This window comes from Erinaceus europaeus, chromosome 9 (genome assembly GCF_950295315.1).
Source record: "Erinaceus europaeus chromosome 9, mEriEur2.1, whole genome shotgun sequence".
NCBI lineage: Eukaryota > Metazoa > Chordata > Mammalia > Eulipotyphla > Erinaceidae > Erinaceus > Erinaceus europaeus.
The window spans coordinates 81162586-81179058 of NC_080170.1; the positions used below are offsets into that span (position 1 = coordinate 81162586).

The following is a 16473-nucleotide window of genomic DNA, read 5'->3' on the forward strand; positions in this document are numbered from 1 at the left end:
CCTAATCAACACAACGAGTGCCACCCCAGCATGCTGCACTTCAGACTGTGTCCAGAGACTTCAGGTGTGGAATGACAACCCTTCAGCTTCATCACTCAGATGTTCTAATTCCATTCCAGGTGGTTCACTTCCTAACAAAATCCCAAACCTAGATATAGACCAGGTCCCCTGAGATAGAGCATATGTTCACACGTACCCATAAACTAGGGCAAAATATATACCTGAAAGCAGAAGTATACAATAGTCTGCAGTGAGTACCCCCCAACACTTCATCTGTACCATTCCAGCCTTTAGGGCCATAAATGGTTCAACAATTTGGCTTTGTATGTTAACTCTCCTTTCAGCCACCAGGTTCCAGATGCTAGCATGATGCCGACCAGAATTCCCTGGACAGAGGACCCCACCAATGTGTCCTGAAGCTCCGCTTCCCCAGAGATCCACCCTACTAGGGAAAGAGAGAGGCAGACTGGGAGTAAGGATTGACCAGTCAATGCCAGTGTTCAGCGGGGAAAGCAATTACAGAAGCCAGACCTTCCTCCTTCTGCAACCCACAATGACCTTGGGTCCATACTTCCAGAGGGATAGAGAATGGGAAAGCTATCAAGGGAGGGGATGGGATATAGAGATCTGGTGGTGGGAATTGTGTGGAGTTGTACCCCTCCTATCCTATGGTTTTGTTAATGTCTCCTTTTTTAAATAAATAAATAAATTATATATATATATATTTATCTGCATAGTAAATATATTACTGTGACTCTAACATATCTGTAATGCAAGCAATCCCTTTCCTATCACTACTACTACTACTAGCGTTTGCCCTTCTTCCGTAGCCAGACAACAGCGTCAGGTTGAGCCTGATGTAAAGTTTCGAGACTTCCTTTGAATCTGGAGAGGTGGCAGTCGTTGACTATGTGGGTCATAGTCTGTCTGGAGCCGCAGGGGCAGTTCAGGTCGTCTCTGGCTCCCCAGCAGTGGAACATAGCGGCGCACCGGCCATGGCCTGTTCGATAGCGACTGAGGAGGGCCCAATCATAACGTGCTAGGTCAAAGCCGGGTTGACGCTTGCAGGGGTCTGTGATGAGGTGTTTGTTCTTTACCTCAGCTGACTTCCAACTCTGTTTCCAAGAGTCTGGAACAGAGAAGTTCAGTGTAGGCGTAGGGGACCAGATTGGATGATGAGACGTCAAGCATTGGACAGGGTGGGCGAAGATATCCGCGTATATTGGCAGGTCCGGTCGAGCGTAGACGTGGGAAATGAACTTAGATGATGCCGCATCCCGACGAATATCTGGCAGGGCGGGCAATGTTGCTAAGAACTGGCAGCCATGGAACCGGGGTGGAACGGATGGTTCCAGAAATTATCCTCATGGAGGAATATAATTTGGAATCGACCAAGTGGACATGGGGGCTACGGAACCATACTGGGGCACAGTATTCTGCAGTGGAATAGCATAATGCCAGAGATGATGATCGTAGTGTGGAAGCGCTCGCGCCCCATGAGGAGCTGGCCAGTCTTGCAATGATGTTATTCCTCGTGCCCACCTTTGCTGCAGTTTTTATGAGATGTTCGTGAAATGACAGGGTGCGATCAAGAGTAACGCCAAGATAGACTGGCTGGGCTTCATGCCAGTTTCTCGTATCGTCAAGCTGCACATTAAGCTCATATGAGGCCGAGGCATGCTGTAGATGGAAAACAGATGATACCGTTTTTGCAGTGCTAGGGATTAGTCGCCATTTTTTACAGTAATCTGATATCTTTTTTTTTTACAGTAATCTGATATCTTTCGTGAGTGTTTCCTCGAGGATGTCAAACTTGGATGCCTGAGTTGCACAGCAGATGTCATCGGCATAGATGAACTTCCTTGAAGAAGTTTCTGGAAGGTCATTGATGTAAATATTAAATAGTGTAGGAGCCAGAACAGAGCCCTGGGGGAGGCCACTTGAGACAAGTCTCCATCTGCTAGACTTGTCACCCAGATGCACCCGGAATCTTCTGTTTTGGAGAAGAAATGATATAGTGTTGGCCACCCATGGAGGCAGGCATCTTGAGATCTTGACTAGGAGACCATGGTGCCAGACCGTGTCATAGGCTGCTGTGAGATCAACAAAGACAGCACCCATCTTTAAATTCTTCTGGAATCCATTTTCAATGTAAGTTGAGAGGGCCAGGGCTTGTTCGCAGGTAGATCTTCCTGGGCAAACGGAAACCAGCTTGGGCGGGTGATAGGAATTTCTCTGTAAGAGGAGAAATACGTGACAGAAGCAGCCTCTCAAGGAGTTTGTAACACACGGAGAGGAGAGAAATTGGTCTATAGCTGGCGGCCAGTGTTGGGTCTTTCTTTGGTTTCAAAACTGCTATTATCTTCGCATGACGCCAAGTTTTGGGCATAGATTCAGATTCCAAGATGTGGGACAGGAATGTAGTTAGCCACTTCTTTGCGGTGGGGCCCAAGTTAAGAATGAGTTCTGGGGTGATGTTATCATAGCCAGCAGCCGGTCCTGGTTTAACCCTCTTCAAAGCGTCTTCCAGTTCAGACAGTGTAAAGGGAGAGAGTTTTGGAGATGGACAAGATAAACGGAAGTGGGATGACCACTCATGGGAAATTTCTCTTTTCCAGACTGGGTCGATCTTAGCACGTACAACTTGAGTTAGGTGACTGGCCACTGAGTTTGGAGATACGGGAGGATGGGAGATGGGAGAGGGTTGGCTACCGGCACCCAGACTATGAAGAAGCTTCCAGGCCTTCCTACTTGAGTGGGTGAAGTTCAGACTTTCCGTGAGTTGTTGCCAGCAGGCTTGGCGTGCTGCATCCAGGGAGGCAATGAGATGGTCAGCCACATCTGGGTCGCCCGACTCATCATACTGCTTTAGTAGTTGCTCACATTCAGCATCAAGACAAGGCGTATAGTTAGCACGTCTCCCACGAGGAATAGCTTGGGAATCTGCTTTGAAGATGGCTTGGCGGAAGCGCCTGTAGGAATCTTCAGAGAGGATAGAGTTAATTGGAATTGCAGGAATAGATTTGTTGGTAAGATCACTGAACAGAGACCAGTTTGCTTTCTGAAAGTTCCATCTTAGTTTCTCCGAGCACAGAATCAGTGGGAGTTGGAGACCAATGTGGATGATAGCTGGGTGGTGATGACTGTGCGGGAAGACCTTGAGAACTTGTCTGGTAGCAGGAAAGGCTTGGCCGTTGACTGTGCTAATCCAGCACAGGTCGGGTGATGAGTCTTTATTCCATCTAGCACTGTGAAAAGAGCCTGGCTGTTTGGGATCGTATAATAGGGAGAGGTCATTCGCTGAAGCCCAGTCAGCTAAGATAGAGCCGTCAGCACGAGTGGAGGAATATCCCCAGTCTTGGTGATGACTATTAAAGTCTCCAACGTAAACGGCTGGGTGATTCGGGCTAGACAGGACCTCATTATCCCATGAGGCACTGGGAGCTGAATAGTTCCAATAGTAATGGAGTTGTAGAAGGTCGAAGAGGCTGTATGGTAAACGTCTGCAAGATACGATTTAGCGTAGATGGCTCGGCCATGTTTAGGATGGAGATTATAGCATATTAAATCGAATCCACTGATGGTGAATCGAGCAGCTTCATCGACTGCTATATGTGTTTCTTTTCTTATAGGCAAATAACATCTGCCTGATGCTGTATCGCCAATTGACCAATAAGAACGCGTTTGGCAAAGGACAGCCCCTCAACATTAAGTTGGAGGACTCGAAGAGCAGGACCAACAGCTTGAAAGCTGTCAGGAGCTGCTTGTTGCTGGCTTTGAAAGTGACTGGGATCCATGTGGATTCAGTTGGCTAGGAAGGATCGTCAGTTTTCCCAATGAATGGGTACTCACAGGATGCACCACGGGAAGGTCTTCCTATCAAAGACTTATTTAATCCAGAAATATATTCTCCCATTCAACTGATTACACTTTCACTGTGTTAATAGTGTCTTTTAATGTACAGAAGATTAAAATATATTTATTATTTATTTTGATGAGGGAAGGGACCAGAGCACTATTCAGCTCTGGCGTATAGTGGTACTAGAGATTAAATATGGAACCTCAGAGCCTCAGGCACGAAAGCTTTTTACACAACTACTATGCTGTCTCCCCAGCCCATAAGAAATATTTTAATAGATGAATTGCTACTCTAGAGTTATTGATATAGTTGATGTTATATCATCTCAGTCACATAATATTATTTTATAGTATATTTGCTTTAATTTATATTTAATATGTGTTCTAGGGAAACGTTGAGCATCTGATCCTGAAGACTTTTAGTTCTTTGTTTTAGAAGTCTAACAAATTTCCTAAATGATATAAGTTCACTTAGCAGTGACACAATTTGGCATCTGCCAAATTCACTTCATCTTGGATGAAGCTTGAAAAAAATCATGTTAAGTGAGATAAGCTGGCACACTCTCAGGTGAGCTATCTTGCCAATACTAACCTCACTATTCTTAAAATAATTAATGCAGGAACATTATTTCTTAAATGGACCTTAGGTCATCAACAACCATATAATAATATGTAAGGACAACATAAATCCTTGATACTTCTTTTCCATAAGGGAAATAATTACATAACTTACTATATAAACTACAGTTCTCATATAGATAAGTAAAATATACTTGTAAAAAAAATAGGAATCAAACTGACTCTTATCCTGTGAAAACTATGGTGGTTATCTGAGGGAATGGGGATGGGTGGTATGGGGGAGTTCACTGGAGGGTTCCAACTAGTGTGATGGCACAGGGATCTTGGTGGTAGGTGCAGTAAAGTTGTGCACACATATACAAAGGTATGAAACTGTACTCCTAAAAAATCTTACAATATAGTAAATATATGTTAAATCAATAAAAATAAAAGTTTTAATTATATAAAAGCATTAAATGAAAGAAATGGAAATAAATGGGAGAAACTTGATCTTAGATCTGAAACTCAAATCTGTTTATCATTCTCTCAATAGCTCATTAACCTTCAACACTGCCTCCTATATTGTCTCCTCTACTTCAAATGTGTGAGGCGAACGTGATGACCACTACACTACGGAAACTCTCTACTTCAAATGTATCAAGATTCCATTATACACATTGTGGTTGAGAAGGGCTCTATATAGGTATATCTTACAAAACAGATAAGTGGGTGGGAAGAAAAAAAGTATAGAAAGTTTGGAGTATAAGATGGGGCTCTCAAAGAGGCATAAAGATATATTTATAGTGAGAAGATAACTCCTATCACCTCATACCTTGATTACTGTAAGTCAAGACACTGTATTCTCCACAGAGTTTACTTATTTTGTGTCTATACATCTTACCATGTGGAATTGTGGTCTGGAATGGACGACTTGGGCTTTTTAGGTTCCATAAAGTCAAGCTACCATCTGAATGACTGCACATGAATTGTTTTCCCTCATGATGCCAATCAACTGAATGAATAGCCTAATAAGAAAAATTAGAAAAAGAAAAAAAAAAGCAGGTGGGGGAAGTATTTATGTTATTATTCCAAAAGAAATAAATATGGTATAAAGTTACTATAGCAACAACATTTAAGCGTATAGAATATTTGAATAAGATTATACATCTTTGGTTTCAATCTTCTATAGATTTACACAGGCTAAAATAAAGTAATAAAAGTTATGCAAATATGCTGCTATCATTCGAATTTTTTCTTATAAATCTGTGTCCTCCCTTTATTCTGTAATTTTTGTCGTTGAAAAATTATGTACACAGAAGTAAAAAAAAAGGTTAAGGGAGTCAGGCGGTAGCGCAGTGGGTTAAAGCACAGCGGGTTAAAGCGCAGCTGGCGCAAAGCACAAGGACTGGCTTAAGGATCCTGGTTCGACCCCCTGGCTCCCCACCTGCAGGGGAGTCGCTTCACAGGTGGTGAAGCAGGTCTGCAGGTGTCTGTCTTTCTCTCCCCCTCTCTGTCTTCCTCTCCTCTCTCCATTTCTCTCTATCCTATCCAACAATGATGACCTCACTAACAGCAATAATATCTACAAAAATAAAACAATAAGGGCAACAAAAGAGAGTAAATAAATATAAAAAAAAAACCCAAGGTTAAATTAAGAAATTTTTTTACACATGTACCAAAAGTTGTATTTACTATAAACCCTTAATCCCCCCATAAAAATACTAATAAAACAAGAAAAAAAGTCATACGTTAAAGTAAGGTTAATTTGAAAAAAAGAAAGAAAAACAAGCACAGACACAAAGTCATGATATTCTTCTCAAAATTTTCCACAAAAACTACTTACCTCATCATAATAAACTCTCAGTTCAGCTCTTTTTGATTTCAAGTCCCAGAATACTACAGTACCATTTTCATAACCTATTAGCAGCTGGAAAACACAGGAATAATCATTTTTGTAATTATAACATTAAATATAACTTGCTCTAAATTAAGTTTTGTGTTAATACAATAAAGCTATACTGTATTAAAATAAACTAATTTAGAGCGCTACCTTTTCAAGAAACTCATATAGGTCCCTCATTTTAAGAACCTGGAAGATGGACTCTACTTCAAGACAAATATTCACTAATGGGATCTGCCTAGTTCCAAAGAAAAGTTGAGGAATCGCATGCATACAGATGAGAAAGTATAAAAATAAGCAAGACAATTGGGGAAAATATAATGACAAAATAATGGGTGGCAAAGGGTAAGTTTAATAAACAATGCATATGGCAATCAGTTCTATGTACCTGGAAAATTTGGTAACAAAGTTGGTTCAAATTTAGTTATATCATATCCTATATTCTCCTTGATTTATGTCAGTACTTTAAACTGGCGATGTATATGCTATCAGAAGCTCACAAAGGATGGCTAGAAATTCACAGCATTTAAAATGGCTTATATTTGTTTTTAAATCAATAAATACTGTAAAAATAACATGCTCATTTAAAATAAAATTGAGAATATATAAGCTTATAAGATGATAACATTTAAGACTCATATAGCTAAACATAGCTTGCCATGTTAATAATTTTTATATGACTCTGAGATATTTATAGTTCTAGCTTGTTAAATTTAATCTATTAGTTAAAACAGGAAATAAAAACTAGGTTCTAACAATAATATATAGTTTCTATAAATTTTCCCTAAATTAATTTTCTTGTAATAATTAGTAGTATACTTCTCTAATCATTATATAGTACATAAGGGTGTTCTATAAGTTTTCTAAAGTAAAAATACCCAGTAGTATAAACAGAAAATAGTGGTTATAGTAGTAACTATCTAAGCTACCTCTAGTTCTGAGACACAGTCACTTTCCTCAACATTTTATAACAGAGCACAGACACAAATAAATATATCAGCTAGTAGTTTCAACAGATAATAAAAATACAAAGCAATTCATATTTCATTTTGAGGTTATGTTAAAATGTTATTAGCCAAACATGATACATTTTAAGCTGATTTGATTTAAAAAATTGAACTGCTTTACATACTAAATTGTATAATGACTTGCTAAATTCAGTAAATCAAAATTAAGTCCACATTTAAAGACTATTCCTTAAAATTTATATAAAATCATATATACTGTATTAAGATGTGTCTTAACTTCAATTCAACCCTTTTTACATACTACTTTTTCAAGAAGCTCAATAGAGGTCCCTCATTTTAAGAACCTGGAAAATGGACTCTACTTCAACACAAATATTCATTAATGGAATCTGCCTAATTCCAAAAAAAAAAAAAAAATCTGAGGAACCACATGCATACAGATGATTTCTATTGAGTATGAGATTCAATTTCTATTGAGTATAAGAAAAAAATTGCTATGACATACAAAAGATATTTATAAACGAAAAAAAAAGCTGGGAAAATCTGATTTAAAGAAATATGAGCCTTGGTGGTGGCACACTCAGTAAAGCACACACATCACTATGCATAGGAACTAGGTTCGAGCCCCTGCTCCCCACCTTCAGGGAGGTAAGTGGTGAAGCAGGTCTGCAGATGTCTTTCTCTCTCTCCCCTTCCCTCTCAATTTTTCTCTATCCTGTCAAATAAAAATAAAGTTGAAAAACAAAAAAAGAGAAACTGTATAATGAAACCTCTCAAAACTTGAGCCGTAAGACATAATGAAGTTATATTCTAAAATCCTATGATATTTTTTTCCCCAAAGTAGCAGAATGCTAGAAACAATACTAGCAACAACCTTAGCAACTTACAAAAATATTAGCCTCAAAATATCACAAGTTGAAATAACTACAAGAATGTAATACTGTGGCGGGGATGGCACACCAGTTTGAACGCACATGTTACAGTGCACAAGGACCCAGGTTTGAGCCCTCAGTCCCCACCTGCAGGGGGGAAAGCATCATGAGTGGTGAAGCAGGTCTGTAGGTCTCTCTCTCTCTCCGTCTCTCTCTCTCTCTCTTTCTCTATCATCCCCTTCCCTCTAGATATCTGATAAGTAAATAAAGACAATAAAATTTTTTTAAAAAGAAGATAATACTGGAAATACGGTAAGACACAAGAATCTATTAGAAAATGGAAAAAGAGGGGACCATGCAGTGGAACACCTGGTTCTTCTTCTAGCGTTGATCACACATATTACAATGAGCCAAGGCCAGGGTTCAAGCCCTTAGTTCCCACCCCCAGGAGGGAAGCTTCATGAGTGGTAAAAAAAGAATGGAAAGGATGGAGGGAGAGAGGCAGAAAGAGAGGGAGGGAGGGAGGGAGGGAGAAAAAAGGGGGAAAGTCATTTTGCATTGAAGTCCTGGCAATTGCCAATTACAAAGAAAAGGGGAGGAGAGAGAAAAGGAAGGGTTAGGAAGATAGCTCTGAGTTAGAGCATAAGATCTTGCATGCTTGAGGCCCCATAAGCCTCAATACTTGGCACTACCATATTCCAGAGTTGAACAGTGCTCTGGTTTCTGTCTCTCTCAGAAATAAATTATTGAAAAAAGTAGTGGAGATAGTGGTGATCCTTTCTTTCTTCTGGACTTTAGCTGCAATACTTCTAGTGTTTCTCTGTTAAAAAAAAGATAATAGAGTGTATATATATATATCCTTAATATACAAATAGCTTTAAAAGTATGAATTGATTACTGTCTCTAAGACTTTGTGAGAACTATGGAGAGAAATACTGAACTTTGGTGGTCGGTGGGTGTAGAATTATAGCCCTGTTACTTATAATTTTGTAAATCACTATTGAATCAATGAAAAATATTTTAAATTTAAAAATAAGTACAAAAAAAAATAAGTACAAAAAAAAAAGTAAAAATGATTCACCATATATATAATATGGTACAGTTTAATTTTTATTAGGTATGAATGTTTAATTTTTTCTTTGTTTAGTTGTTAGTTTTTCCAGAGCTAAATTGTGGATTCTGATGGTGCTGGGACTTGAACCTGGTACCTTGATGCTCCAGGTACAAAGGTCTTTAGGCATAACTACTATGTTATCTCTCCAGTCTTTAATTTTTAAATAAGTGTTTCTTGTATATATTGAGAAAAGTAAATAAATTAAAATTGTATCTTTATTGAAATCATAGTTAAGTAAGCATGCCCAGGGAACTACCTGCCTATGCCAAGAAATATGACAAAACATAGAAGACATTCAAAATATAATTCATATCCTTAATCAGTCAAAATCTTGATACTCTTCTCTAATGGTAACTATAATCCTGACTTCTGATACTGTAGGCCACTACTGCCTGTTTTGAATTTTGTATAATTGGAATATACAGTACATATTCCTTTCTGAATATAATTGGAACAATTGGAATATACAGTACATATTCCTCCTCCTATTTCTAAACAAAATATTTAAGCAATAGCCCCTCCCTTCTTTTATCTTCCTTCTTTATCTTTCTTTCTTTCTTACTTTCTTTCTTTCTTTCTTTCTTCTTTTCTTTCTTCCCTCTCTCTTTCTGGAGCACTGCTCAGCTCTGGCTTATGGTGGTGGTGGTGGTGAGGGATTAAACTTGGGGCTTTGTTATTCTCAAGGGGGCTGACCTGGCTACATGGTTGGGACCTACGGCATGCAACTTCTGTGCTCTTTCCAACTGAGCCACCTTCCAGGCTGTAACATTTTCATCTTCTTTCCCCTTCATTTTCTTTATTCATTTTTTAATTTAAAAATATTTCTGGGAGGGTCGGGTGGTGGCGCAGAGCGCAAGGACCCGCAGCGTAGGGATCCCGGTTCGAGCCCCCAGCTCCCCATCTGCAGGGGAGTCGCTTCACAGGCGGTAAAGTGGGTCTGCGGGTGTCTGTCTTTCTCTCTCCCTCTCTGTCTTCCCCTCCTCTCTCCGTTTCTCTCTGTCCTATCCAACAACGAACATCAACAATGGCAATAATAATAACCACAACGAGGCTACAACAATGAGGGCAACAAAAGGGGAAAAGAAGGGCCTCCAGGAGCAGTGGATTCATGGTGCAGGCACCCAGCCCAGCAATAACCCTGGAGGGGGTAAAAAAAAATTTCTGGGAGTCAGGTCAGTACCGCAGTGGGTTAACTGCAGGTGACGCAAAGCGCAAGGACCGACGTAAGGATCCTGGTTCGAGCCCTGGGCTCCCCATGAAAAACAACAACAAAAATTTGGGGCTCTGAAGCCTCAGGCATGAGTGTCTCTTTGCATGCCCATTATGCTATCTACCCCCTGCCTACTTTATTTTAATAGTATTCCATTGCTAGGATATAACACTATGAAAATTTATTAATTTTACATGTGAAGTAATAATGTGAGAAAAAATAGCATGACTTTTGGTATGAAAAATGTATATATATTATTATATATTATTTATATTATCATTTTATTCAATATTATAATTATCCATGGGGTAGAATTATGTTTAATGGATACTGCTGAGCAGTCTCTCAAAATAATCATATGTTTTTATTTCCATGTATGGCATGTAAGAATTCCAATTAATATTACTAGGCCAGGAAGATGGCATGAATAGTAGCACCATTGACTTTCATGCCTGAGGAGCCTAAGGTCCCAGGTTCAATCCCCAATAAAACCTTCGTTGTAAGACAGACAAACAAACAAACAAACAAAAAGCTTCTCAGATGTAATAGTCCATTGTAATGGAAGGAGTATCCTAGATTATCCAGATGATCCCAACCCATGATGACAGAGATGCTCACCAGTTGTTGTTACAAAGAACTGAGGGGTTGGGTGGTGGCTCACACATATTACAGTGCACAAGGACCCAGGTTTGAGCCACTGGTCCCTATATGCAGGAGGAAAGCTTTGCGAGTGGTGAAGTAGGTTTGCAGGTGTCTCTGTCTCTATCCTTCTCTATTTCCCCTTCTCCTCTCAATTTCTGGCTCTCTCTATTCAGTAAATAAATAAGGACAATAAAAACATTAAAGAGAGAGACTTTGAGACAGAATAAAGATGAGCTTGATCTCCTTCTCAAAGTCTAGACCCTAATGGTAAAATAATAAAGAATCTGGAGCCTGCCATTGCATAATCAAAGGCACAATAAGTGTTCATCATGTGACTCTCTTAGAAGGCAATAATGAAATTCTACTGTCCTAAGAGGGTCTTATGAGAAAACACTCAGAGGGCCTGTCTGGGTCAGTAACATACTCACCCACATAGACTGTGCAGAACCAACTACATCTAAGTGTTGGATTCAATCAGACCACTGCTGCTAACTGTTGCTGATTAGTGGGTTTAGTCTGACCACCTAATGCTATTACCTCTGAGTAGAGGACTCTATCTGTCCATGCAGTACCTTTATGCTGACTATAAAGCTCAGTCTGTTCCTTCTGTCTCAGAATGGTGACTGGAAGATCCCTGTTCCTTAATAACATGAACTACATTATCATTAAGTGTGCAACCTGTCTCTATTGTATCCAGATATAAGCCCCAATGAAACCTTTCCTGGGAATCTCTTATCAATTTCCATTGCATGAAAACTTAAGAGCCCAGGTCTAAGAAAAAGGAGATCAAAAAGGTGATATGTTGTTCTTCTTGAAAATGGGGTAAGAGGATTATAAATTATGTGGATAGGCTCTATAATTTAAAAAAGGCAAAAAGAAATTATCTATAGAGATACTAGAATGAAATGGAACTCTGGAGTTATTCTGACTTGAGTTCAGTAAGAACTCTGCAGTATTTCTAGCCTACAAAACTGTAAGACAAGGAGTCCGGCAGTAGTGCAGTGGGTTAAGCGCAGGTGGCACAAAGCGCAAGGACCTGCGTAAGGATCTCTGTTCAAGCCCCCAGCTCCTCACCTACAGGTGAGTTGCTTCACAGGTGGTGAAGCAGGTCTGCAGGTGTCTATCTTTCTCTCCCCCTCTCTGTCTTCCCCTCCTTTCTCCATTTCTCTCTATCCTATCCAACAACAACGGCATCAATAACAGCAACAATTAAACAAAGGCAACAAGAGGGAATACATAAATAAATATTTAAAAAACTAAGACAATACATTTGCATTGTTTGATTATTTGGTGTATTATAATATATATTTGAATAGAAAATAATATAAGTGGCATCAAAAGAAGCTATTTTATTCCAACATTGTTAATTATCATTGCTGCTCTTTATCAAGTAAGCACGACCACCTAATTTCCCATTATTCTACCTTCCTGTATAAATCATATAGTGTTCAAGTTTATTTTTATGCTACTACTTGGTAGCATTTAATACCATATAAAATGGCAACTTCAGTGGATTCTTTGTAAAGATTACTTTATAGAGGAGACAATACAACTTCAAAATTCTAAGTGTCTACAATCTAAAGGAGGGATCAACAATCTTTTTATGTAGAAAAATTGACAGAAATATTTTAGGCTTTCAAGTTGAAAGCTCTGTCAAACTGTTGAACTTTATTTACTTATTTTTACCAGAGTACTACTCAGCTCTGGCTTATGGTGGTTCTGGGGATTGAACCTGGGACCTCACCATCTTAAAGACTAAAATCTTTTTGCATGACCACTATGTTATCTCCCAGCCCTCTATTTCACTCTTGTGGTAAGAATGCATTAACAGGAAGGGGAAAATTTCTTTTTCGCAGGGCTATCAAGAACCTTAAAAAATAGTAGTAATAGCCTTAAGTTAGTTCTCACCTTTGGGGCAAAGAGTACTAAATGCATGTAGGATGTTCAGTTCTGACCTAAATCCAGGGGTTTATCCAACAGGTTGGAAGCTTGAACACTCCTATCCACTGGATTGGGAGTGATATAGGGTTAACCAGTAGCTAGAGCCCTAGAGAAGTAAGAGCCTCATCAAGCACACCTGGAGAGCTGAGAGAGCAGCCAGGTCATGCTCAGACAGTAGTTCTTACTACCTGGTCTATTGGGCTTTTCTTGCTTACTCTTTGTTACAAGTTATAGACAACTTACTGCACTCTCCCTTCTTACCTTACTTCTATTAGTCATCTTCTTTATGTTTGAAAAACCATTTGTGTTACACCAGTATTTAACTTAAGAAAGACAGACATTATTTTGTTGTAATCAAACATGACTGAGATGACCTAATCTTCACTGTAGAAAAGATTGAAAATAAAAATTCATCCAGAGAACTGGGAGAGAGTTCAACCAATAGAGTGCAGGCTTTACCATGAGTGAGAGCCCAGGTTCAAGTCACCACATAGGAGCATCATGCAAAGGGGAAGTTTCATAAGTAGTGAAGCAGTGCTGTGGTATCTCTTTCTCTCTGTCTCCCTCTCTGCCCCCTCCAAAGAAAAGGAAGGAAGAAAGAAAGAGTCTTTCAGGAGAGATCATCCAGACACGATGAAACCCTGGCAGCAAGAAAAAAATTCATGTAAACTTCTAGACAATCCAGTTTTTCGTTTGTTTATTTTATTCTTAAAACATTTATTTATTTATTTATTTTGTATAGAGACAGAGACATTGAGAAAGGAAGGGAAGACAGAAGGTCACTTGTGGTACTGCATCACCACTTGTGAAGTTTCCCCCCTACAGGTGGGGACCAGGGGCTTAAACTTGGTTCCTTGTAAACTGGAGGGAGCATGCACAACCAGGAGCACCATCCAGCCGCTCTTTTTTTTTTTTTTTTTAATGATTTAATAGTGATTTACAAGATTATAAGATGATAAGGGCATGATTCTATACAACTCCCCAAACCAAAGTTCCCACACCCATGACCCCCATAATCCTCCCAAGGTCAAAGATATGGGTTGACTATAGTTTTTTTTTTCAAGTTCATGTGTTGCAATTCTCTACATCCACATGTGAATGAAATCATCTGGTTTATCATCTCCTTCCTTTATTAAGTATAATGACTGTTAGTTCCATTCATTTTTTTTTCCTGAAGGACAAAAGTCTTTTTTTTTTTTCACTACTGCATAGTTAAGAAAGCTGACCTTTGAATGAAATCCCAAACATTTAACACATTAAGCTATCTGACGAAGTAAATCTATGATATGATACTGATATTTTGTGAATGATCTTTTAAATGAAAGAAACTCTTTAAATGAAAGAATGAGTATAGTCACAGACTTGGATGTGCCCCCAAGCACATAAATAGGTTGCCCTTTCCTCTCTCTCTCTTTTAATATTTTTAATATTTATTTTATTTACTTATTTGATACAGAGAGAAATTGAGAGGGATGGAGAGTTAGAAAAAGAGACACCTATGACACTGCTTCACCATTTGGGGTTTGAATCTGGGTCCTTGCACACTGTGCCTTGCACATTTTCTACCAGGTGTGCCACTACCTGGCCCCTCCAACAAGTTTATCAGGTTAGTTTTGTCCCAGGGACTATAATTTCTAATCCCTGATCTAGAACAATTCCAATAGCTAATACTGTTGAGGGAGAGAAAGACCACCCAGAAATGGGAGTGGTTACAGGTGTGGCTGAAATGCTAGAGGAAGGGCCCACCACTCAAGAGATGGGAGTGGTTACAGGTATGGTTTAGAAAGGGTAGGCAGGGTTTTGAGTTTATAATTAAGCGACAGATCATGTTGGCTCTCTCTCTTTGGCCCAGACAGTATCATGTACCCTCTACCTTTACTCCCTCTCCTGGGACCACCATGTGATCATAAAGCTTGTAAGTGGATCCTCTTTTTTCTTTCTCTCTTTACCTCTCTCTTCCCCTAACATGTTTTGTTTTCAATAAAAGTTTAATTTACCTGAATAATCATGCTCTCTTATCAATTCATTGTTAAGACATGGTGAACTCTCAGAATGGGGACAGAGGCAGTCCTCCCTTATCCCTTTAACAGTGCCTTAACCTGGGTCTGTAGAGAATAGTGTGAGATAAGGCTTAAGTATTAATGTTTCATTAAATTTAACTAACTTCTGGGCTACAATAGTAAAGTAAAAGTAAAACTAAATAAGATAGTTATATTGGGGCCAGGAGGTGGCACACCTGGGTAAGCACACACATTACAGTGCACAAGGACTTGGGTTCAAGCCCCTGGTCACCATAAGTAGGGGGAAAGCTTCACAAGTGGTGAAGCAGGATTGCAGATGTCTCTGTTTCTTTCCCTCTCTGTCTCCCCCTTCCCTCTCACTTTGTATCTATCCAATAATAAAATAAGATTAAAATAAATAAATAAATTCTTTTTTAAAAAAGATAACATTTATTACACTAAAACCCATTTTAAGAAAAACAGATACAACTAATCACTTAGCAGGAGTACCTGTTTGATCATAAAAAAATGCTTTTAGGAAAAAATTTTTTTATGATTTAGGAAATAGCACAATCTTTATGTAAAAAGGCTTTCATGCTGGAGGCTTGGAGATCTCAGGTTCAATCCCTGGGACCACTATAAACTAGAGGTGAGCAGTGCTCTGGTTAAAATGTTTTTTAAAAGTTTATATGGTGGGTGGGGGTAGTTATGCAAAGAGCCTCTCATGCCTGAGGGTTTTTTTGTTTTGTTTTGTTTTTGTATTAGTAATTTAATAATGTTTATCAAGATTGTGGAATAAGAGGGGTACCATTACATGCAATTCCCACCACCAGAATCCCTTACCCCCTCCCCTTCTTTGGAAATTTCCCTATTCTTTATCCCCCTGGGAGTATGGACCAAAGATTTTTATGGGGTGCAGAATGTGGTGTTGAAATTGAGCTAGAGTTAATAAATGTAAATTGGTAATTAAAAGATAGGCAGGCCTGGACTCCAGCAACCTGAAGGCAAACTGCAGATGCAGACCCCTGAGGCGAGGTGAGAGGTCATAACAAAAGAAGACATCTCCAGCTGGAGGCACTATGAGGGATCGTAACAAAGGAAGACACCTCTGGAGGCAGGAAAAGAAGATAATCACAGGGCTATAAAAAGGACCCTCATTTCCCCCATACATATTTAATAGATAACCATAATTGTAACACTGTCATGTGCTTTATCACGTAAGCCATGTATTCTGAATTGTATATAAACTCTAGTAAGACTTAGATAGGGGGTCGAGCACCCAATACAGCTGTGGGGTCTCGGCCCTAGCCCTTATCCCAGGCTAGTAAATAAAGCTCTTTGTCTTTACATCACCCTGGTCTCTTGGTGAATTTCTTGGATTACTGAACCTAACAGTGGGAGGTCTGGCTT

The 16473-nt window shown here is 39.2% G+C and overlaps 1 protein-coding gene across 2 annotated transcripts in view; it reads right to left on the reverse strand.

The window, feature by feature from the left end:
* STXBP5L (syntaxin binding protein 5L) overlaps nt 1-6360 on the reverse strand; it is a 151250-nt gene extending 144890 nt beyond the window's left edge. For both annotated transcript variants that reach the window (XM_060198282.1, XM_060198281.1), the window contains exons 1-2: nt 6260-6360; nt 5318-5441 (exon numbers count right to left, since the gene is read on the reverse strand). In XM_060198282.1, coding sequence (XP_060054265.1) covers nt 5318-5399 — 82 coding nt within the window. In that variant the 5' untranslated portion in view covers nt 5400-5441; nt 6260-6360. The remainder of the gene's footprint in view (nt 1-5317; nt 5442-6259) is intronic.
* Between the last annotated feature and the right edge of the window lie 10113 nt (nt 6361-16473).